Below are 24,365 nucleotides of genomic sequence, written 5' to 3'. Positions count from 1 at the left end.
TGGTCAGGGCAAGATGATGGGACATGTTAACTGCCCATAAACCACACTCTCCTCAGAGGCTGGCAAGGGGCCAGGACCCCTGTTGCTTGTTTGGGACTTGTGGTCAGTGTGTCCTGTGTGTCCCCCAAACATCGGGACCATGCAGTGAGGGTACGAGCAGCCGGGCCCCAGAGCAGCAGGTACAACAGTGACTGGCCACATCCTTTCCGGCTCTGTGTGCACAGCACGGGGAGAAGGGCCTGCCTAGGAGCACCAGGAAGGGGCCCAGCCAGCTCACGGTGTCCACTGATGGATGATGGCGAGAAGCCCTGTGGCGGAGGACCTCGACACCCACAAGAAGCAGGAGCGTCATCCAGGCCCATAAACAAGCCCTGGAAGATGGTGGGCGAGGGTGGGTGGGTCAAGTCCAGGGGCAGGATGAGTGTTCACCAGGGGCATGCTCCACTTTCTGGAGGCTTCCACCTTACTGGGCATTTCACAATTCAAAGTTTTGTTCCCTTGAACATACCAACCCCATCCTCCCTAGAATAGCTCGCTCCTGACCCTGTCACCCTGACCTCCTACCCTGCTCGTGTTCTTCCCAGCACTTAGCGTCATCCTCAGGCCTAGAAATGTTATCTGTCTCCTCCTGTCACATCAGCTCCAGAGGGTGGAGACCTCACAGCTGGATCCCCAGCATGTACCATTTCCTGCCACTCCCTGGGCACTCGATGGGTGTCTGTAGGGTGGATGCATGGATGGATGGATATGTGGATGGATGGATGGATGGATGGATGGATACGTGGATGGATGGATGGATGGATGGATGGATGGATGGGAGAATGAATGAAAAAAATAAATGAGTGAATGAATGCGTATGAGGCCTTCTGACCCAAAAGCCAGTCTGCTCTTTTTCCTGGGAAGCAATGTACAGTTAGACAAGTCTCTCTCCGCCCCAGGGATGTGGCGATTTGGGGTCGGATCGTTCTTTGCTGTGTGTGGCCGTCCTGTGCGCTGTGGGATGTTCACGGCCTCCCAGGGCGGCAGCACCCACGCGCATTGTGAAAACCTGTAATGTCTTCAGACATCGCCCAAAGTCTTCGGGGCAGAGGGGGAGGGTGGAGGGAGGGGTGCGCACAAATGGTCCTCACGGCCCCTCCCAAGTCCCCAGGGCCAGTGGCCCAATCCCCTGGCAACCTGTCACCCTCGGGAGAGCCACACTGGAGACCCCAGGCTTTGCTTCTGCCGTTTATTGATTTATCACATGTTTACACCCCCTCAGGAACCGGTCCCGCCTCCGTCCACCAGGGCCCTAGGGTTTCGCCAGCCGGCCTGCTCCAGACCCAGGTCCAGGCTCGAGGCCGACGCCGCGGCTCCGGGCGTCAGACGTTGAGCAGGAGGGGCTGGTGCTCCTCGGCGGTGGCGTCGCTGGGCGGGATCTCGTAGATGACAAACAGGGAGGAGTACAAGCAGCCCAGGAAGGACACCAGGCTGGAGAAGTACATCACCCCGTTGGCGCTGCCCACAGCCGACGTCAGGGGCCCCAGCACCAGGGACACCAGGATCTGGGCCAGGAAGTACTGGCAGCTCAGCAGGGAGATGTCCACGCCCATGCCCCGCCGGGTGCCGTCGGCGCTGGACCCTGCAAACTGACCAGAGGCGCGCGTCAGCCAGGCCAGGCCCCCTGCGGCCCCGGGACCCAGCATCCCACACCGGGCAGCTCATGTTTTACAGGCCCCACATGCACAGGGAGTCCAGCCAAGAATTTAATAATATTTGTGTTCAGAGAAAAGGAATCCACGACCTGCAGGGGCGACCAGGCGCACAGTTTCTTCCCGGGTCTTCCTCCCCTAAAGGAAATGCAAGGCTCCCCCCACCCTCCGTCCAGCTCATCCCCTTCGCGAGCCTTTGTCGCTGCGCTACGATGCCTGTCACACTCGGAGATCCTGTCAGGGTCTATAGGGCCTGCTCCTCTGGCCTGTGGCCTCCAGCTTGGACGTCAGGCTCCCTCCTCCCTCACCTGGCACTGCGCTGGGGGATGGAGGGGAGCTGACACGTGGTCTCTGAGCAGAGCAGCCGCGTGGCAGCAGGCGTGGGTCTGCCCCCAGCGCGGGTGCCTGCGCCCAGAGACCGCTGCTGGGCGCCACGCGGGGTCCCGCGTCCAGACGCAGCTGTGGTCCCCTCCAGGATGCTGCCAAACACCCTGCCCCCCCCCAAGGCTGGGTCCCCACGGCACCAGCAAGGGGATCTGTGCATTTGCGTCACGTGTGTCCTGGGGACACTGGACCCTGAGGCCCTGAGGCCCCTCCTATGGGGCAGGGCCGCCCTCCACCAAGAACCAGCACATCCGCATGTTCCGGTGAAGGGGGCTCTGGGGAACTGACCAGGGGGACGGTGGCACGCAGGTCACGTGCCCGGCTCACATGGCCCAGGCCTCAGCGCCGCCCGGGGGGAGAGTCAGCCCTCGGGGCCAGGCCTGGTGGAGGCGACAGAGGCCCAGAGTTAGGGGCTGCTGGAAAGGCAGTTATCAAGGTGGTCTTTTAGCGCAGTATTGTAAAATCTCAAAGTCACTGCCAAAAGTCTATGATGGGAACGTCATTCAGCCACCAGAAGGACGGAGGCAGGGACTCACTCACACACGACGTGGATGAACCTCGAAAACAGGCTGGGAGAAGCCAGACACCCAAGGCCACACCACGTGTGATTCCACTGACATGAAATGTCCAGAAGAGGCCGAGCCACGGCGACAGAACGTGGGTGAGCGGCTGGCGGGGGAGGGAGGTGCTGGGGGGAGGGGAGAGCTGGAGGGGTGATGGCTAACAGGCAGGGGGCTTCTTCTGAGGGTGACAAAAATGTTCTAGAACTGATGGTGTGAATACACTAAAAACCACTGATGTGTACATTGGAAATGGGTGACCTGTGTGGTAGTGTGGAATTCTACCTCAATAAAGCTGTTAAAGGAAAATCTACCCTGAGCGGAGTACCAAAATTTTACAGAAAGACAGGATCCGTTTTCCTGATTTCCCTTTTGCCTCAGACGCCACCAGGACTCGCTCAGCCCTGTCCCTTATCCTCTTTAAGTTCTGATCTCTCCCTCAGTGTGGATTTTTGGCCTTAATTCTCATTTTTAGAAAAACTGTGTTCACGTGTTATTGACTCAATCGCTGTTTTTGGAGCCCGAGTCTCCCAGGTGACCCGAAGACAGGCAGAGCCTCCCCCACACCTCCCCCGACACCACCCAACTCCCCACGGGGCAGCTTCCTGCTGGGTCTAGGCTCTGCCACACTTCCTGATAACCTGTGCAGCGGTGCCGGGCCCTGCCCAGGTGGAGACTCTCCCGGGCGCTCACCTGCTTGCTCTGGTAGTAGTCGCACAGCAACGAGTAGGGCAGGGTGCACAGGGTGGAAAACAGAATCCCATAGGTGACGCAGAGGGACAGAACCACGTAGAGGTTCCTGGAAAGGGTGGCGAGCCCGGTCCCCAGGCCGAAGGCCAGGTAGGCGATGAAGTACAGTGTGCGGACACTGAGGCGCTCCTCCAGCTTCTCCAGGATAGCTGTGGGCCGGAGGGCAGGTGAGCGTCGCCCGACCCGGGATCCGGGTCGCCCCCCCAGGCCGGCAGGCGGGCCGCTGGCCCTTGACTGGGAGACGCGCTTGGGGCCCCGGGGAGCGGAGGGACCCGGATGGGGTTGTCCGGATGGGCGATGGGCGGCAGGACCCGGAGTGGCCCCGATCACAGCCACCCCGGGCAGGCCCCCAGGTGCTGCAGCAGGTGAAGGGGTCTTTTGGTGGAAAGACCAGAGGCTGGAGAGTTTAGGGTTTGGAGCTGAACGCTGAGTTCTCGCACAAATTGTAGTGCTTCTGCCTCTGCTAACATGAGGACACCGATGGCCCCGCCCTGGCCAGCCGGCATCTGAGGACGCTGAGGGCCCTGGCGGCTCAGACTCCACAGGACACACCCCGCTTCCCCATGTCATGCTGCCACCAAACACCCAGGCCCCCCCGGGTCTGCCAGTGACAGCCAAGAAATTCTTTCTTAATATGGTCTCTCGACCCCCTGCAAAAGTCATGGTCCCGACCGCGGGGCTGGAACTTGCTAACCGGGGGAAAACAAAATGGGGTCCCCAGTCCTCAGCTCTCAGGTTGGGTCTGGGCTACAGCCTGTTTTTGGACCACCTGGAGCTAAGAATGGTTTGTATATTTTTAAATGCTTAAAACAAATCTAAAGAAGACAAATATTTTGTGCCACGTGGAAATCATACCAGATCCAAGTCCCCGAGGACATGAATGAAGTTCCTCGTGGAGGATCTCAGCCCCATGAGGTCATCACGTCCGCCTCAAGGGCAGCACTGAGCTGCCCCAGCAGAGGCTGTGGCCGGAAAGGCTGAAAGGCTGGACTCTCTGGATTTTACTGAAAACGTGGGTGGACCCCTGAGACGAAGGGCAGGGGCTGCACACCACCAGCCACGTCCCCCACTGGGATGCCCGGGCACCTGCAGGCATTCAGTACAGCATCCTAGGTTCGTGGGTCACCCAAGGTCAACCCTCAGGGTCACCTCAGACTCCCTGTCCCCCCAGCCCAGACCCTGTGCTCCATGGCCTCCCTCTGCCTGCCCCTCCGGTCTCACCCGCACCTTCCCTCCCTCTGGACCGGCTGCCACGTGATTCAACGTGGGAAGGACGGGTGGGGGAGGGCGGCTGGCGGACAGTGCAGGCACCCGGGGGCGACCTCGTGGTTTGTCCCTGGGCCCCCACTTGGCCGTCGCTTACAGGCCTGACCCCCTCTGGCCAGCTGCTTACTCAGGTCTGGACACACGCCCGTCCCCACCTGGCCCTGCCCCGCCGCCCAGCACAAGGCAGTGCCCCGAGCTGATCCCCGACGGGTCACTGAACAACAGATAAAACGACAGCACTGTCTTTTGAGGATGCTGTGTCTGCCGCTGTAAAGACACAACCTCCCTTCATGGAACATACCAGCCGCCCTGCCTGGGGCGTTCTCGCTCCCGGGCAGGTGGCGGGGGGCGGGGGGGGGGGGGGGGGCGTTCCCGTCCCGCAGAGCCCGCGGTACCTGAGTAGAAGGCAGCACTGAAGGCGTAGATGCACATCCCCCAGCAGCCCACGGTCACGCCGCTGTTGTACTTCTGATACGCTTCCGACGTGTGCGGGGCCTTGGGGTCCCCCTGAAAGACCACCTCGCCCATGAAGTCCGTGTAGAAGAGCAGCATCCCCTCGAAGGAGAGCCACCCTGGGAGGGGAGAAGGGCTGGTGACCGCTGGGCAGGTGCCCGCCCGCGACGCCCTCCTCCGCCCGCAGGGGGTTTTGACAAATGATCAAAGGAGCACATGAGTCTTGTTTTTCACAATTTAAAGAAAGAATGACTTACAGCTTCACCACCCAGAGATGACTTTACCTCTGTTAAATTGTGTAGGTTTCCTACCCATCTTTTTTAAAGTAAATACATATTCCTATAACACAGGCTCTGTTGCGTGACGGTTTTGTATTCTGTTCTTTCTCTGAACGTTATTGCCAGGAGGAAATCGAACCCCTGCCTCCTCTGTTTCCCACTTGCCCCTCTGCAGGGGAGGCGAGGAAAAGCCAGTAGGGCTCCAGCCACAGGGCGGGGTGGGGGGGTCACCCGTCCACCTGGGAGAAATACATCAGGAAGCGCTAGTGCTGATGGAGACAGAATCTGCTGTTACCAAGAAACCCGTGGTGCGCCTTCCTCTGATTTCCACGTCCATTTCCGCTTTCGTAGAGGATGGAGGTGGTTTTTATCGGGCCTCTTGAACCCCCAAAATTATCATCACGCTCCCTATGCCATTAGATAGTCTTAAACGGCCCCATCTTAATGGCAGCAAAATATTTCACAACGTGGATTCACCGTAATATATTTCCCCCTCCTCCCATGGGTGGACATGTACCCCTTTGCCCCATCCCAGTCTTTGGCTATAATAAATCGTGCTGTGATGAATACCTTGCACATGTATTCGTGATAAAACCTCTGACTACATACCTGCAAAGGATACTAAAGAGGATCCCTGGGATAAAGGTTATGGCATCTGTAAGATTCCTGCCTGCTGCCAAACTGCCTTCTAGAAAGTTATTCCGATTTGCATCCCACAATGTTTGAGAGCCTAGATTATCTCAGATTCTTAATCATCCTTAGATGGCCAATGACCCAACAGAGAAAAGACACTGCAGGGAATGGAATGCAAGTTGGGGCTTCTCAGTAGTCATTCGAGAGCTGAGCCTGTGAACTTGAGCTTGAGACCAGCACCAGACGTGTGTGTCTGCGTGTGTTTACCTGTCAGCTCTAAGAGTGAGGGGCCCAAACTGGTTTAAGACGCAAGTCCTACCAGCGAGACAGTGACATCCTACTTAACTGTGAGCTGGCCCAAGAGCTTCTGGTCCTGAGGACCTGGGCTCCGTGGAGACCCGGAGGGATCTGATTAATCTGGGCGTGCCTGGAGCAAGCACCTCCCTGGCTCTTCCTGGAGAAGAGCCCGCCCCCCCCCCCCATCTCCGCCACATCCTGCCCCTGGGGGTGCCTGGGGAGGCTGAGTGGATGGGAGAGGCCTCCAGGCATCCCGAGCCCTGGGGCAGGGCCCCGTGCCCCTCACGCAGGGCCACCCGAGGGGGACAGGGCGCGCGGGAGGCTTTGCCACGAGCTCACCCAGGAAGTGGTTGACGCAGAGGTGGCGCAGGGCTCTGGGCATGGTGCAGATGGTGAGGCAGAGGTGCCGCATGGACAGCGGCTGCCCCGCCGGCTCACTGGAGCCCGTCAGCTCACTCTCATATTTCACGCCATTCAGTAAAATATTTGCCACCTGCAAGGGAAGCCCCCAGAGTCGCTCATCAGAGTGCCAAGCTCTGATCACCCCATGGACGTGTGTATTTTGCTTCAATGAGAAAGTGAATCAGAAACACAGACCCAGAGGCTGTGAGGGTTTGTCCTCTTGGACGGTGAGAACCGGGTACCAAACACCGTCCGAATGAGAGAAACGACTTGAGGGCGTCTCATCAGAGACGGAAGCAGCTGAGAACAGAATTCCCCTTCGCTGTGCCTGCCTTTTGGCCACAGAGAGTAAGCTAATATCTTGCTGAATGTGAAATACATTTGAAAGAAAAGAAATACGGGTCAGTTCAAATTCGGACATTATGAAGCCCCATCTTTTCCATAGGAGAGGATGTAAAAGACTGATTTCAAGGTGACTGGGGATCTGGGTAGGTGGACTCCTACCTACGTGGAGGTTAGGGCGGCCAAGGGAGCCTGTGCAGGGAACCCGGCGCCCAGCGTCCGTCCGGGCAACGCACCATCGACAAACGCGCTCACTGGCTAGGCTTGCTGCCTCTTCCCGAAGGACAGGGACCTCGCCCCACAACGGCCCTGCCTGAGCTGGGGATGCAGACACCAGCCAGGTAAACTGATGCCTCTGGGGGCCAGGCACCTCGAAAGAGGAGACGATGCCTCGCTCTGGGCCCACGTGGGAGCTTGTGCTGGGTCGGCACCTGGACCTTCCAGGTGGGAGAAGAAAAAGGAAGGAAACAGCTCACGATGCCGGTTCCAAGGGCAGCTGGATCAACAGAGCTTGTCACCCACGGCTGCCAGAGGAAGACTTCAACTGACACCTGTGACCCCCCTGAGCCCGGATGTGTTCATATTTAGCTCATGAATTTTACTTTCCTTCAAGGGCTGATTCGAGAATGGAAAGTTTTAAAAGGATGAAAAAGGGATTTTTCAACCAGAATTTAAGAACTGTATGTATCTAGAAGCCAGCTGGAGTTTTGGGAAACAGGATAGGATGGCCCAGCATTGACCAAAGGCCTGATGAACTCTCTGCTGTCATCAAGGATGAGGATGTCAAGCCCTTGACTCGAGCAATTAGAGAAATCGCTTTCCTTTGCCAAAGATGGAATTTCTTCTAGTGATTTTCAGTTCTTTAAACTATTTCTGGATCTGAGCTCATTGGACACTGCCCATGGGGGCCTGGATACTTCCCTCTACGACCGGCACCCACCTTTGCAAAGCGCTTTCTTGAGGTGGAATGACACCGAGTCTCAGACACGATAGAAGTGGCCCCAAGGCTAACTCCGGGGAACACAACAGAGGTGCAATTCAGCCTCAGAATTTAACAATGAAGCAAATAAGAGCAGCCCCCTCCCAATGCCTCTGGTCAGCCTCCCATGAGATTGGGGGTCTTCCCAGGCATGGTGGGCGGGGAGAGGGGTGCCTGACTAAGGGTCGGGTCGGCAGAGCGGGGCCTGCTTCACAGGAGATGCAGCCACATGGGCACGTGGCAGCCGTGTGCAAGGGGCACGTCCAGGTCACCCGCCTTCAGAACTGCTCCCCTGGGGCCTGTGCAGGTTGAACACAGGTCACAGGATTCCTGCTCAGGAAACTCCATCGCCCAGGTGCCCTGGAGGCCGGGGGCCCTCACGTCTGCCTTAAATGAGAGAATAAATCTAAGGTAAAGTAGCCTCTTCAAGATCACGGACTCTGAAAGCAGCTCAGATCCCACATATCAGTTGTGGCCTTCCAGCCAACCCTGCGTACAACATAGATGGCCTTCTGGAAGGTTCTCTCCTTCCCAGAACATGCCCGTGCCCTTTGGGATCCAGCGTGTGGACAGCCTCTGGGCTGGTTGGTGAAGGTTGCCTACTCAGGGAGCTCCCAGAAACAGCGGCCGCCAGGGTGCACGTTCTGCTTCTGTCCTTCAGGAAGACTGAGCTCAGTTGGCACCGGGTGCAGACGGCCGAAGTGGGCTGGACGCGGAGGGGAAAAGATGAGGCGTGACCGCAGTACACGTGATGCTGCCATGAACGCATGGGATTACCTCCAGGCCAACATTAGGATGTCTAAAAGAGCTGCCCCTGAGACCTCCCTGGCGGTCCAGTGGTTAGGACTCTGTGCTTCCAACGCAGGGGGCACGGGCTCGATCCCTGCTCGGGGAGCTAGGATCTCACATGCCGTGTGGTGCGGCCACAAAGAAAGAAAGAAAAAAAGAGCTGCCCCTTTGCCGTGGCCAGTGTATCAAAGCACCGCCTGACCCCTAGCAGAGACCCTGAACGTGTCTGTAGGCTCACGTTGGGCCCAGACTCCCGGCACCGACAGGATGAAGAGGATGAGGATGTGAGCACAGGGACGTCCCTGAGGCCTCTTAGACCCAAGTCCTTTCTGACTGATGCGCCCGGATGGGCCAGGAGCTTCCTTCCAGACCATCTGAGGGCAGGGGTGGGCCACGCACAGCACCCTCTGACCCCTGGCTTTGCCCTCCCCTGGCCCCCGGCCGTCTGCTTTTACCTGTTGACTGAAGGTCACGTTCCTTCTCCTGCTGCTGTCGGGGCCGCCTCCTCCGGCCGCTTCCGGGATGGCCAAGGTCTGGGGCCTCTTCAGGATCCCGGCCGACCGCGGCTTGGAGGCGTCCAGGGAGCCCACCCTCAGCACATCCCCGTCGGGGCCGGTGGCCAGGGCGACGTCCCGCCGGTCCCCGAGGCCGCGGTCCTGGCGGTAGAAGCCGTCGGGGGCCCGGGGGAAGCTGACGCTGATGGCCTGCCGGGGGACGCTGCCGGGGATGGCCAGGTAGCTGTCGTGGCCGCCCGTGAAGCAGTCAATGAGGACGCTGTCTATGTTGGACGTAGCGAAGGACGAGGCGAACTCGTTGATGCCCGTCAGGGAGCTGTCCCTGCTGATGAAGCTGCCGTACTTGGGCGTGAGGGGGCTCAGCGGGGAGATGGGGCTGGAGAAGCTGGCGTACAGGCTGGTGGCCGGGTGGCAGGGGACCGTCTGGCCGGCGCCCTCCTCGCACAGGACAGGCGGGGAGGGAGGCAGCGGGAGGCTGGGGCTCTTCATGGCCGGCCTCTTCTCACCCGGGGGCCGCAGGGGTCTCTCGGGGATGCTGAGCAGGGTGAGGACGGTGCTGATGCTCAGGATGACAGCCGTGAAGATGTAGATGACCCGCAGCTGCCCGCCCAGGGCCCTCCCGAAGCCGGTTTTGTCCCAGTGGATGCCCCCAACCACGTATCCGAAGCCTCCTCCAAGACCTGGGGAGAGAAGCGGGGGTCAAATTCCCTTGCAGGCAGGAAAGGCAGCCCCGAAGGAAGGTGTCCCCGTCCTTACTCGACTTGCAAAATCCACTCCAAGGACCTGGATGTGTTATCTGTCCCACCTACACTCCAAGGAAAATGAGAAGAGAATGGGATTCCCAGGGGGGCCTTGGGGGACCCGGTTCCCCGCCCTTGAGGGCCACCTGCTAGGGCATGATGACCACCTGCCCACGTCTGTTCCCCTCTGTACACAGCGTCTTAGGAAGACCGAAGTGAGTGTCGACACTGGGTCACCCCTCCCCTTGGAGTCCCGCCCCTCCCCCAGCTTTGGTGCCGTGTGAACATGGGAGACCAGGTCCCCAGCACACAGATCACTGCACGTGTGCACGCGGGGATTCGCGTGGCCACTCCTGTCTTGTTCACCTGGTGACATAGTCCTCGGGCACAACCACCATTAAGAAAGTCACCCCTAATGGGTCACCCCTGGTGGCCAGCTCTCCAGGCCCTGGAGCCCTCGGGGAACGGCAGGGCTGCAGGAATCTGGTCCTTTCCTCTGATCCTGCTCACTGATTCCATGGCCTCGGGGACCCGGCAAATGGCCAACGGTTCACACAGCGCACCATGAAAATGTGGGTGATGCTACAGGGCGCCCGGCCAGTAGCAATGGACATTCTCACCGCCAGAAAGTGCTGTTTCCTCCTGTCCATTTCTGGGCTTCCAATGGCGAGAGGAAGGCAAGGCCACCAGGGCTCCACCCGCCCACCTCGTTCGTGGCTACATCGTGCACCTAATGTGCATCTCTATTTTGAGTCCAGCTATACCCTGACCAGGCTACTGGCTGGGATGAGTAGAACTCTACTCCTCGTGATACGGAGGAACCTGCAGGCGACCGGCGTGCGCCCTCGGCAACCCCCCGCTTGGGGAGACCCAGCCACGTCAGGAGCCAGCCTTCTGGGCAGAGTCGCCTACGGAAAGGCCTGGACTCAGACACATTCAGCCCAACCTACCACGTGTCCCCACAGTGGGACATGACCCTGCATCTAGTTAGTGAATGGTTTTCTGTACAACTTCCTTCGTTTGTTCCAGACTCTCCTTACCGGCCTTTTAATTTCATATCCACTCCCCCGCCCCCTTTATTATTCTTAACTTCCCACATTCACGGTCCTAATTAGCTTTCCCCACCCCTTCTAAAGACACAGTTGCAGTTCTATGACCTTAATCAAGGTCCGATTTGGAAGAACTTCATGAACTATTTTTTTTTCAATGATGAAAGCGATTCATTCTTACAGTTAAGAAGCTACACATCGACTCAACAACAGAGAAACAGACAACCTAATTCAAATAATGGGCAAAGGACATTTCTCCAGTGATATACAAATGGCCAATAAGCACAAGGAAAGATGCTCAACATCACCGATCATTAGGGAAACGCAAATCAGAGCCACAATGAGATACCACTTCACATCCATTGGGATGGCTACTATCAAAAACATTTTAAAAACCCAAAAAACGATAAGTTGGCAAAGAAGTGGAGAAATTGGAACCCTTGCGTTGGTGGCAATGCAAAATGGTGCAGCTGCTGTGGAAAACAGTATGGAGGGTCCTCAAAAAATTAAAAATAGAGTCATTGCCTGACCCAGCAATTCCACTTCTTGTATAACCCCCAAAAGAACTGAAAACAGGGTCTTGAAAAGATATTTGTACACCCATGTTCACAGCAGCACTATTCACAGTAGCTAAGATGTGGAAGCAACCTAAGTGTCCATCAAAAGATGAATGAACGAGCAAAATGTGGTCTATAAATGCAATGAAATATTATTCAGTCTTTAAAGGTAGCGAATTCTAATATGTGCTACAACATGGATGAACACTGATGACATTATACTCAGTGAAATAAGCCCGCCACAAAGACAAATACTGTTTGATTCTGCTCACATGAGTTCCTTAGAGTAGTCAAACTCATAGAGACAGAAAGTAGAATGGTGGTTGTCAGGCTGGGGGAGGGGAGATTGGGGAGTTATTATTTAGTGGTTGTAGGGTTTCAGTTTTATAAGATGAAAAGCATCACAGGGATGGATGGTGGTGATGGCTACACAACAGTGCGAAAGTAGCACAGAACTGTACACTGAAAAATGGCTAAGATTGTAAATTTTATGTTATGTGTATTTTAACACACTTTTTGAAAAGAAAAACAAAAACAAAAACCAGTTCAGAAGAGTACAGCTCTTCCTCTACTTATGACAGAATTACACCCTGATAAACCCATTTTAAGCTGAAAATATCATAAGCTGGGGCTTCCCTGCTGGCACAGTGGTTAAGAATCCGCCTGCCAATGCAGGGGACACGGGTTCGAGCCCTGGTCGGGGACGATCCCACATGCCGCGGAGCTCCTAAGCCTGTGCGCCACAACGACTGAGCCCATGTGCTGCAACGACTGAAGCCCATGTACCCAAAGCCCATGCTCTGCATCGAGAAGCCACTGCAATAAGAAGCCCGCGCACTGCAATGAAGAGTAGCCCCCGCTCGCTGCAACTAGAGAAAGCCCGCATGCGGCGACAAACACCCAATGCAGCCAATAAACAAATTTATTTTAAAAAAAGAAAGAAAATATCATAAGCTGAAAATGCAATCAATACAGACTCCTATCTAGAAAATAGATAACCAGCAAGGACCTACTGTATAGCACAGGGATCTATACTCAATATCTTGTAATAATCTATAAGGGAAAAGAATCTGAAAAAGAATATCTATATAAAATATTCACTTTGCTGTACATCTGAAACTAACACCACATTGTAAATCAACTCTACTTCAATTTGTAAAAAAAGGGAAAAAAAAGAAAATGCACTGAAGACATCTAACGTACTGAACATCATCACTTAGCTCTACCTATCTTAAATGTGCTCAGATTGCTTCCATTAACCTACAGCTGGGCAAAAGCATCTAACACAAAGCCTATTTTATAATAAAGTGTTGACTGTCTCATGCAATTGACGACTGTCCTGAAAGTGAAAAGCAGAACGGCTGTCAGTGTAGGGCGGTTGACCCTCGAGATCACGGGGGTGACTGGAGGCCTCAGTGGCTACGTCCGCTCAGCATTACGAGGGAGGGCCGGACTGCGTATCGCCGGCCCAGGAAAAGAGCAAAATCCAAAATTCAAAGTACTGTTTCTACTGAATGTGTATAGCTTTTGTCAAGGCAAAAAAAAAAAAAATTGTAACTCAAACCATCCTGACTTGGGAATTGTCTGTATAAGATAAAAAATTAATTCCTTCTATGACCCTCCAAACCCCTGCCTGCCTGGACCCACGCAGAAGCTCCCTGGGCCCACGTGCTTACAGGAATGTAACGAGAGATGAACGACGACATTTTCTAAAAGAAGCAACTGACGCTTGGAGAGGCCAAGCAGTTGCCCAAAGTCCCGCCATGAACAGGAAGAAAAGCATAAAACCAATTCAGGCTTTCAGCTCCTGGGTCACCCAGCCTCTTCATACAAGTCCTGCACATGTGCCATATTTCCCTCGATTTTCAGAAATCTTTTCCATCACTATTTGAAATGAGATTGTTTACTTCCACTTTACTTTGGAACAAGATAAGTGTTTTATATACAAACGCTAGAGGTGTTGAGTTTTATACCATACTTTAATAACCAAACATCATACTGAATTCTCTTACTGTGTTGCAGTTGATTTTCTTGAAGGTTTTTTTTTTGTTTATTTTTTGTTTGTTTTTATTTTCTTTTAATTGAAGTATAGTGGATTTACAATGTTGTGTTCATTTCTGCTGTACAGCAAAGTGATTCAGATATATATATATATATATACATCTTTTTCATTTTCTTTTCCATTAGGGTTTATCACAGGATATTGAATGTACTTCCCTGTGCTCTACAGGAGGACTCTGTTGTTTATCCATTCGACATATACTGGTTTGCACCTGCTAATCCCAAACTCACAGTCTGCCCCTCCCCCAGCACTCCCTCCCCTTGGTGGTCATTCCTACATCCTTGCTGACTTCAGTGGGAACGTTTCTCGTGTCTGGCAACAAGCACAACACAGGTGTGTGTGTGTGTGTGTGTGTGAAGACAATTCTCATTATTCACAGATTCCAAGTTTCAAATTTACCTCCTCACGAAAATTGATTTGTAACCCCCATCAACACATAGGTAACATGCAATCGCTCTCGGATAAGTGAAGAGCAGTGAAAAAAAATATTTTTGGCGCAGCATGTGGGATCTTAGTTCCCTGACCAGGGATTGAACCCGGGAAAGCGCCGAGTCCTACCCACTGGGCAGCCAGGGAAGTCCCAGAGCAGTGAAAAATTTGAGTAGCTCGACACACACGGTCCTGGCTGAAACCTTCCACGGTGATGTCCTGCCTTCTTGTTTCAACAACCATCCTTTCCATAGTCTACGTGGTGCCACATTTTTGCACTTTTGTGCTTTTTCTTGGGGGACATCACTGTTTACTGGACAGCCTGCAAGTGTAGTGTCAAAGTACCACCATCCAGGGTTTGTAGGTGCCAGGAGCCTGCGATGTGCCTTACGGGGAAAACACGTGGGTTAGACGAGCTTTGTTCAGGCACGAGTCATAGTGCTGCTGGCCGTGAGTTCAATGTTAACGAATCAGTGATATATCCTACATAAGGTGTCTTTAAACAGAAACACATAAATCAAGGTTATGTATTGATGCGTTGACAAAAATGATGTGGCCAGAGGTTCGCAGGAACCTAACCAGGTATGTCTCCATGGGGCCATGATTTGGGGTTGGCTAATTCAGGGCTCATGGCGCCTTTGTAAAATACAACTACATGAACAACAAGAACCGACGATGTATAACACTATTTACAAATGATTATATACACCCATACATAGATATAGACAGGCTTACGTGCATATATATCAACAATATCTTCCATAAAAAAGAATGAAATAATGCCATTTACAGCAACACGGATGGATCTAGAGATGATCATACAAAGTGAAGTAAAACAGACAAATATCACAAAATATTTGTGGAATCTTAAAAAAAATGATATAAATGAACTTATTTACAAAACAGAAATAGACCCACAGACATAGAAAACAAACTTACGGCTACTGAAGGAGGAAGGTGGGGAGGGCTAAATTAGGAGTTTGGGATTAACATATACACACTGCTATATATAAAAGAGATAAACAACAAGGATCTACGGTAGAGCACAGGGAACCTATACTCAATACATTGTAGTAACCTATAAGGGAAAAGAATCTGAAAAAGAATATATATATCTGAATCACTTTGCTGTACAGCTGAACCTAGCACAGCATTGTAAATCAGCTATACTTCAATTAAAAAAATACAGATTAAAAATATAGATATTACAGTATACAACAGGTATAGTGTTGATGTATGTTGTTTGAGAGATGCACGTTCAATCACTTCCGTGCTCGCCCATGTCTTTGAATTTGATCCCCCCTGCACAGAGCCTTACCTGCCAGGAGGGCGTGGATGTTCAGGCCCCGGTCCTGGTCGGCGGGGCTGCACACGTCCATCATGTACGCGTGGCTGGGGTTGTCCGCCGAGTCTGCGCTGAAGTCCATCAGCACCACGCCGCACACGGTCAGGAGGATGCCCCACTTGTGGTCGCTGGCCGTGTCGGCCAGCGCCGTCCCGATGTCCCTGCCGTTGAGCAAGAGAGACAGGCCCAGCAACGCCCCTGGGGACGGAGAACAAAGTCACTGGGGAAGCGCAGACCCGCCGGCCCCGGTGGCCACCACTTAAGGCTGGAGTCTTTAGGACCCCAAGAACTCCTTGGTGATCAAGCCTCAAGCAGAGCCCATGGGAAAAGCCACCTGCAGACTCACTTTATATAAATATATATATATATATATATATTTTTTTTTTCTATTTGTGCTTGGATCAGGGTTTTTATTTCATCAAGCATAGCAGGAAAATATAGGTTTCATGAACTTGTTTTTAAACAATGATCAAAGTGAGATATTTTCACAGTTAACCCAGACTAGATTACAAGGTGCTCCCCGCCACCACATCAGTGACATGATCCAGGTAATTGTTCTGGTCAACACTCTTTCAGATATTCCTAAGAGGAAGCAGTTGGGGCCTTTTTTCTTTTTTCCATTTGATTTCAATTCCAAAACAACAGACCTATAGCCAGGACAAGAATGAAAGGGCGTCTCCTTCCAAACCTTGAGGTACATCGGTCACTCCAAGCACCCAACAGTGGCTGCAGTAGGAATCCTGAAACAGAGCAGGTGAGAGGTCACCCCGGGGTCCCCGCCGCACACGGGACCGACACTGAGGCAGCCTCCTCAGATCCCTGAAACACCTGCCCTCAAACGTCCCCAGGGCGTCAAAAGGATACGATGATGAAACTCTGAGACGGCAAAAAAACCCTAAGCTAGAAAACAAACGATAAACAGACTCTCGGAATCACTCAGCTTCTCCTTGAATATTCTACCCAGGCCCCCACGAGGCGAGAAGCAGCCACGATCTTCTTGGAAATCCAAGAAAGTCCAGGCTCTCCCAGACCCAAACCACCCCCAGCTGCATCGCTCGGACCTCCCATGACAGCCTGGCACAGGATGGGGGACTCCTTGGGGTCCACTGAAGTCTGTCCTCTACCTGCTTCAGATAAAGTCACTTAAGATACGGGGTCTGACGGCCACGGCTGTGCTTTCCTATGGGCCCCACAACTGAGTGGCCTTGACTCTGGCTCCTCCCTGTCCCCTGGGGACCCTCCACTGAGGTTTCTGGAAGCTTCTGGGGAGGTTTCGGAGGCCACGGCCGGCGGGCTGTGCGGGACTCACCGAGGATGGGGCTGATGAACCACACGAGGCTGTAGAGCTGGTCGGGCAGGCCCATCTGCAGGAGCACGGGGGTCACGTACGCCGTCTCCATGGCGTAGCTGAACTCGATGCCGAAGAGCACGCAGCCGTTGTAGAGCAGCTCCCGGAAGGACCTCTGGGGGTGCAGGTCCCCGAAGTCCACCAGCTCGATTGGACACGGGGTGTTGGGGGGCGGGGGCGGCGAGGGCCGGATGCACTTCCTCCTCTTGAGGTGTCGTTTGAAGTTGTTGGCCCGGTGGCTGATGTGCCGGGTCACGGACCCCGCGTAGCCGGCGATCGGGGGCTTCCAGAAGTCCTGGGGGGCCAGGGCGGGGAAGAGGGCCTCTCCCGGAGGGGCGCTGCTCGCCGGGGGGATCATCGTAGGGGGGGCTGGTGGGTGCTCCTGCAGGGAGAGCCCGTTCGGGGGCAGCCGTCACCCGAGGGGCCTCTGCCACGCGAGCGCATTTGTCCGGGTGGGCCTGCCCCCCCATCCCCCGTGGCACGTGGGATAGGTGAGTTCTCAAGGGCGACCCTTAGAGAGAACACTGAGCCCCTGGAGGGGCGCCTGCTGCGTGGACGGGGTTCCTGGGCCTCACTTTCACATCAGGGCAACCCACCTGCCCAAGGAGACCAGAGCCGGAGAGGGGACCCGGGCCTTCAGGTCCCCGCACTTAACCACGAGGAGTGAGAGCCACCGAGAGCCCCGTGGCTGCTCTCAGGCCCCGAAGGATGCCAGGCTATTTTAGGACCCGTGGCCCATTTCCAGGGCAAATTTTGCCCTTCCCTGCAGGTCCCAGGGGAGACCAGGCACTCTGGGGGGAGACAGGACCCACGGGCACCCTGAGCACCTGCAATCCCACGTGGTGAGGGGACAGCCCTTCATTCTCAGGATGGAGAGTCACAAGGCCGCCCTCCCTAATTCCTGGGTTTACTCTCCACCCTAAGCCGGAGGATCTGAGCCTAAAAGCAGCCGGGAGTCTTTTCCTTTTACATCAACTGGACACATGAATTTTCAGTCAAGACAGGAGAACTGAGACTTTTCCAGTGTTTGAAATGCTCTCTTTAAAGAAATAAACCAAACTCCCTGAACCCTGCTCGTCACAGCCTGAATAGGAATAGAGTTTACAAAAAACAATTGAGGGACAAAAAGAATCTGTGAGGGTGAGAAATGATCATTTTCCTCCATCCTCAACTTATTTTTTCGAGGAATTTTCGCAACACCCTCGCCCTGGGTCGGGAATGAGCAGGCGTGCAGGCTAATTCACAGACACTCCCGCCCCCTCCGCTCCCCAGCTCCCCGGGGTCTGCAATCTGCGCCACTCGGAGACCTGCCCCTGGGCATCCAACTGTTTTCCCTGCTTAGAAATTAATCTAGATCGTAAATATTGAAGGAATAGATTCCAGCACGTTGACCTGTGCATTTTAGCCGATGTCAGTTTTGCTAAGCACAGGGAGAGGAAAGCTGCTAAAATCAGAGGGAAAGAGGGAGATAAAAACACGAGAGGGGGGACTTCCTTGGCGGTCCAGTGGTTAAGACTTCGCCTTCCAATGCAGGGGGTGCAGTTCGGTCCCTGGTCGGGGAGCTAAGATCCCACATGCCTCATGGTCAAAAAACCAAAACATAAAACAGAAGCAATATTGTAACAAATTCAGTAAAGACAAAAAAAAAATGGTCCACACACAAAAAAATCTTTAAAAAAACAAGCACACAAACAAAAAGAACAAAAATGAGAGGGGGACATTCTGGATTGGTTTGACCTCTCTGACAAAGCTCACCCCATTTGTATCACAAAAAATCAATTGCCTAAGTTTCCTTTGGAGTCCTTCCTGGGAAATAGGCCCCAAACCTGAGACGACATTTCCAACATCGATAGGTTTGCTTACAAGAACACTTGTTATTTACAAAGATAAATAGTAAAGGCTTTCTTTCAAAATTACTTTTTAAGCTTTAGAAATGAAGCCTTTATTTCTGACCTTGCCGTACACCCTCCATCACACTCTCGCTAGTCGATAACTTCTTTATGAATCACTCTAAAATTCCTCATCACTCCAGATGTCCATCCCAAACTTCCCTCTCCACCATACCCACTTGGGGATTGTCTTCCTTCTCTTCAAAAGACACCAGTGGGAGAAATGCTTTGTTCTAGAAGCATCCCAGCAGGATTCAGAACTTTCTATTAATCCAACAAACTATCTATTCACCAATCCATCCATCCACCCATCACCCATCCATCCATTCATCCATCCTTCCTTCCATTCATCCAGCCACCCACCCACTCCCTCACTACCCATCCTCCCACCTGCCCACCCACCCATCCACAACCACATATTCATCCATCCATTTACATGTCCAACCCCCATCCTCTAATCTACCCATCTACCCACCCACTCTTCCAAATATCCAACCATCCACCCACTCACCCACCTACATACTCATCCTACCATTTCGCTGAGTACTGAATACCAAGACACCGAATTTATAGCGATAAAAGAAAGACATAGTTCTTGCTCTTGAGTTAGGTGAAACAGTGGAGGAAAGACATTCTAAGCAGTGGGAACCACCCATGAAAAGGAGCTCTGGGCACTCGCTGGGCACAGTGGTGGTGTGGTGGTGAGCACATCAAGGAGAGATTAGCTGACCAGGAAGACTTGGCAAGATATGGATTTCAAACCGAGATGATAAGAATGGACACAACCAGAGAATCGGTCTGCTCTCACTTCTAGTAAGGCTTATTTTATGACCTTAGAAAAATCCCATGCTCTCCTCTAACACAAGAGCAGAGGTACCTAAGAATTATGTAGACGAGTAACACTAAAGCAGAATTCATTTATGAAGATTAAGTCAAGATTCAAAAAAATTTTAAAGCTAAGCATCTTGTTTATGTTCCTCACAGGTCTTGCTCAGGCCCTTGTACGTGGTAAATTCTCCAGGGAAACTTGCTGGTCTTGCCTGCAAAACCCAGGTGGTTGTTATCTGTCTCTGGAGCTTCATTCATTAAGATCACAAGAAATAGGGCTTCCCTGGTGGTGCAGTGGTTAGGAATCTGCCTGCCAATGCAGGCGACATGGGTTCCATCTCTGGGCCGGGAAGATCCCACGTGCCATGGAGCAACTAAGCCTGTGCACCACAACTATTGAGCCTGTGCACCACAACTACTGAAGCCTGAGCACCTAGAGCCCGTGCTCCGCAACAAGGGAAGCCACCACAATAAGAAGCCCACACACCTCAACAAAGAGTAGCCCTTGCTCGCCACAACCAGAGAAAGCCCGTGTGCAGCAACGAAGACCCAACATAGCCAACAAATAAAATAAAATAAATAAATAAAATTTTTAAAAAAGATTACAGAAATAGAGGACCCTCTGGAACACCAAATAATAAGACTCTCCTTAAGTCAGAAGGAACACCTTAGCCTAGGTGTGTTGATGAGCTTGACCTGACACATCTGTCTGGTCACAGCCTACACCTGCCTCGGTAGCTAACTCCCCTTCTGCCTCTTTACCTGCCGTGTCAGGCACACGACACTGACCTTGCCTATTGGCACTTTACCCCCATAAAGTGAACGTTAGTGCACATGGATTAGAAACCTTCCCTTTCATTTTAGAATGAAGAACCACAGGCCTAGTTTGGAAGAATTTTAGCCTTACACAGCATAGGGTGGGAGAATATTTTTGAAAAGGGGAACCTTTTGGACCCACTTAAAATGGACTCTGTAAATAGCCCATGTCCCTACCTTTGACGTGACAATTTCACCATCACCTGCCCACCATCTCTAGCTTTGAAACACACCCTGGTGGCACAGTGGTTAAGAATCTGTCTACCAATGCAGGGGACACGGGTTCGAGCCCTGGTCCAGGAGGATCCCACATGCCACGGAGCAACTAAGCCCATGCACCACAACTACTGACCACAACTACTGAACCTGTGCTCTAGAGCCCATGAGCCACAACTACTGAGTCCACGTGCTGCAACTACTGAAGCCCGAGTGCCTAAAGCCCGTGCTCCACAACCAGAGAAGCCACTGCAATGAGAAGCCCACGTACTGAAATGAAGAGTCGCCCCCACTCACGGCAACTAGAGAAAGCCTGCGCACAGCAACGAAGACCCAACGCAGTCAATAAATTAATTAATTAACTAAAAAAAACAAACACAGCCTGAAGCCAGTCCTTGCAAAAGTGAGACCCTTACTCCCCCATCTGCCATCCTATACCCGCTGACAGACATCTAAACCGGAATTAAACCTGAGTTTGAATAAAGTCTTCACTAAGGGTTCACCTTCCAGTTTGGGGCAATCAGGATTAGCACTTTTATTTAACTATACATATATTGAAAGCTGTCTATGAAAGTTTATTCTAAGAACGGTTTAAAATTCATTTTTGAATGTTATACAAATGAAAGTAAAATGTAAACTAGTAAAACAGAATTTTAATACACTAATACAGATATTCCTCAGACCATCTTGATCACGCTGTACTACCATTTACTCAGCCCCCGAAAATGTGCACATATTCCTGGACCCCCACAGGTTATATGCTGGGTCCACTGTGCTTCTAGAATGCAGAGGATGTTTCAAGGGATGAATCCCTCAAATTGTGTTATGTGTTGATAAAGCAGCAAATGATTAATAAAAATAAACACTGTTCATGTCATTTGAATGCTTAAAATTCCCCTACTCTGACCTCGAATCATTTCCTCATTTCTCCTCTTCTCTACGTGAGACCAGGCTTCCCACCGTGGGGTCACGTGGGGCCACAGCCCTTGCCACTCTTCCTTCTACCAATTCTCAAAGTTAATACTTCAAGGAAATCTTCCAAGACCAGTAAAGGACTCTATAGACTTCAGGGGATGTATTTAATCAGCTAGTTACTGAACTGTAGCCCACTCCTCACTTTTGATCTGTGGCAAACTGGCCCATACCTGACAGCCAATTGATCCCCAAACCCCTGGTGAGGCACACATTGAACTTGAGTTTCATCAGCTCCTGGCTCTACTTCCCTATAAAAGCTGAAAAACATAAACATTATGATAACCCCAGAAATAACTTGAGAAGTTATTTCTTGCTGAGGACAGAATGCACTGAATTGCTATAACCCTCCCGTTTCAACCTCAGCACGTTACCCTTGACAGGAAAGCAGAAATCCTTAGTGCTCCTCATCAGCTGAATCCTGGGATGCTGAGAGAGGCTGTACCAGGGCCCCAGCCATCCAGAGCATTCAGCCTCTGGTGGGAGGTGAACCGGAAGCAGATGACACCTGCCCAGGTGATCTGGGAACAGGCCTCCAGCACCAATAAGCACAGCGTAAGCCTGGGGCAATTTCCAGTGTTTGATCTGTTTCCTTGCAAATGTGAAATAAATCTGTCACCCAACTGCTACCCCTCTCCATGCCGGAGAGTTCCTGCACTCAGGGGGCCAGACGGGGGCTCCACTGACAGTTCAATTAATTAGACATCCAAGAGGAACAAAGGTCTCCGTGCCAACCTCCAGTCCCAGTCCTGGCACTCTGATTACCCTGGGGCCTAAGCCACGTCGCTCCCAGCACAAAGCCGGAAAGCTGTGCGGAGGGCGCAGGAGGAAACGGAGGTACCTGTGATTCCAGCCAGGAGGCATCCCTTTCCGAGGCCTGGTTCCTGCCTGCCCCGTGTGCAGCTCGGGTACCGGCCCTGCCGCCCCTGGCCGGCTGCTGCTGCAGCATCACCCCGCGGGGCGGGGCCGTGACGTCATGGCTGCATCCTGGCCGCCCGCGGCCGGTACCCGCAGAGCATCCTTAAAGCGGCATCGCTCGGCTGCCCGCCGCGGAGGCGCTGGACCCCGCGCAGGGCCCCCACCCCTCGCCAGCCAGCTGCTCGTCCTCCCGAAGTTTAAGGCCGGCAGGGTCTGCAAGAAAAGCTCCAGAAACAGGCTTGCTGTGACTTCCGCGGGCTGAGGCGTTCCGGCCTTGGTGGGCCCCTTTATCTATTAAAAAAAAAAAATTAAAAATTTTATTTTATGCCTGTATTGGTTTAAAGATGAATATATTAATACTAGATATTAAAACATTTCCCTTGGCTTAAGTTTTTTTTTCCCCTTCTGATTTAAAAAAAAAAAAAAAGAACCCATTTTTAAGGACCCCTAAAAGCACTGTGTGCTCTGGACACTGCCCACTGCATAGAATAAGTTGATCCTGCCTAGAAATATTATGCTGCATTCACTTATTCCCTTAACAGAGGTCTCAGCAGCTACCCTGGGCCGGCTCTACCTTAGGGACTGGGAATACAACAGTGAACAAACAGGCAAAAATTCCTGGCCCTATGGCATGACATTGCAAAGAGGGAGAGACACATTAACCAAGATGAATAACATAAATAAATGGTAAGTCAGAAGACAGTCATCCCCCGAGAAGGGGCTTAGGCAGTACGGGGTGTTGGGGTGGGGGGCTGCAGATTAAGCAGGGTTGTTGATGAGTCCCCGCCCAGAAGGTGACATCTGAAGAAAGACTGGTGAGGGGTCTAGCAGTGCTAATGTCTGGGGCAAGGTCATGCCAGCCAGAGGCAAGAGCAAGTGCAAAGGCCCTGGGATAGGAGCTGGGTTGAATCAATGACAGAGCAAATAATTATATAGCCTGTAGTGAAATTACAATGCAGAGAGTGCTACTGGGGGAAGACATGTGGCCCTAGGAAAGTTGATAATTGGGGGATTTGACCTTGATGGGAGGGCTGGGGGTCCCTGAGGAAGTGACACTGGAGACGTGGGCTACCACTGAGTAGAAGTAGAGGGGTTGGCATGTGCAGAGCTCTTGCAGCAGGAGGGCACAGGATGAGCACAGAGACAGTGGGGCTGGGATGCAGAGGTAAGGGTGGGCTGGAGGGGCAGCTTGGGCCCAGCTGGTGGGCCTCTTGAACTATGTCATTTTCTAAGAATAAGGAGAAGTTTAGATGGGTCCTGTGCAGCAGGCAGGTGACATTCATCACATTCACATTCTGCGAAGATCATGCAGCTCAGGGTGGCAAGTGGATGGAGAGGGATCAGGGCACCCAGGTGGGTGCACCGGGGAGGAGCTTACAGATGCCCAGGTGGGAGAGGATTCTGGTGATGGTGGAGGGACAGAGGTGGTGGTAAAACCAATAGGACTTGGCAACAGGTGAATGGTGGGAGGTATGGGGAGGAGGGAGGGAGGTGCCAAGAAGTTTCTAGGAGAGGGGCTTCCTAGGTGGCACAGTGGTTAAGAATCTGCCTGCCAATGCAGGGGACATGGGTTCAATCCCTGCTCCAGGAAGATCCCACATGCCGTGGAGCAACTAAGCACGTATGCCACAACTGTTGAGCCCATGTGCTGCAACTACTGAAGCCCACGCGCCTAGAGCCGTGCTCCACAACAAGAGAAGCCACGGCAGTGAGGAGCCCGTGCATCACAATGAAGAGCAGCCCCCACTCACTGTAACTAAAGAAAGCCCACGCACAGCAAAAAAAGACCCAACACGGCCAATAAAATAAACAAACAAACAAACAAATAAATAAATAAATTTATTTTTAAAAAAAGTT

The 24,365-nt window shown here is 52.7% G+C and overlaps 1 protein-coding gene across 4 annotated transcripts; it reads right to left on the bottom strand.

Moving 5' to 3' along the window:
- Window positions 1–1,214: 1,214 nt before the first annotated feature.
- Window positions 1,215–17,300, bottom strand: SLC45A1 (solute carrier family 45 member 1). Of its 4 annotated transcripts, none has more exons than XM_057695417.1 (8): window positions 16,831–17,300; window positions 16,169–16,261; window positions 15,495–15,719; window positions 9,280–10,019; window positions 6,652–6,805; window positions 5,047–5,223; window positions 3,329–3,534; window positions 1,215–1,628 (listed from the first exon to the last, which is right to left on the bottom strand). In XM_057695417.1, exons 1-8 carry the CDS (start codon window positions 17,225–17,227, stop codon window positions 1,362–1,364), a joined length of 2,259 nt encoding a protein of 752 aa, XP_057551400.1. In that variant the 5' UTR covers window positions 17,228–17,300; the 3' UTR covers window positions 1,215–1,361. The 4 variants fall into 4 exon arrangements, with proteins under 4 accessions (XP_057551400.1, XP_057551390.1, XP_057551410.1 ...); XM_057695407.1 differs by having other exon boundaries at window positions 1,362–1,628; window positions 6,625–6,805; window positions 16,831–17,227; XM_057695427.1 differs by lacking the exon at window positions 16,169–16,261 and having other exon boundaries at window positions 1,362–1,628; window positions 6,625–6,805; window positions 16,831–17,227.
- Window positions 17,301–24,365: the final 7,065 nt, after the last annotated feature.

The sequence above is a fragment of the Hippopotamus amphibius genome, chromosome 1 (genome assembly GCF_030028045.1).
Source record: "Hippopotamus amphibius kiboko isolate mHipAmp2 chromosome 1, mHipAmp2.hap2, whole genome shotgun sequence".
NCBI classification, from domain to species: Eukaryota; Metazoa; Chordata; class Mammalia; order Artiodactyla; family Hippopotamidae; genus Hippopotamus; species Hippopotamus amphibius.
This window is presented reverse-complemented; position numbering and strand designations above follow the sequence as displayed.

What these genes read in the sequence shown, in the direction of transcription:
- SLC45A1 (XM_057695407.1), bottom strand. Translation starts at nt 17,227, where the DNA reads ATGATCCCCCCGGCGAGCAGCGCCCCTCCGGGAGAGGCCCTCTTCCCC. An exon ending in CATTCTTGTCCTGGCTATAG is followed by an intron (nt 15,720 to 16,168) that starts GTCTGTTGTTTT and finishes CTCCGTCCCCAG; the next exon opens with GGGCGTTGCTGGGCCTGTCT. An exon ending in CGTGGCAAAGCCTCCCGCGC is followed by an intron (nt 5,224 to 6,624) that starts GCCCTGTCCCCC and finishes CTCCCCTCCCAG; the next exon opens with GGTGGCTCTCCTTCGAGGGG.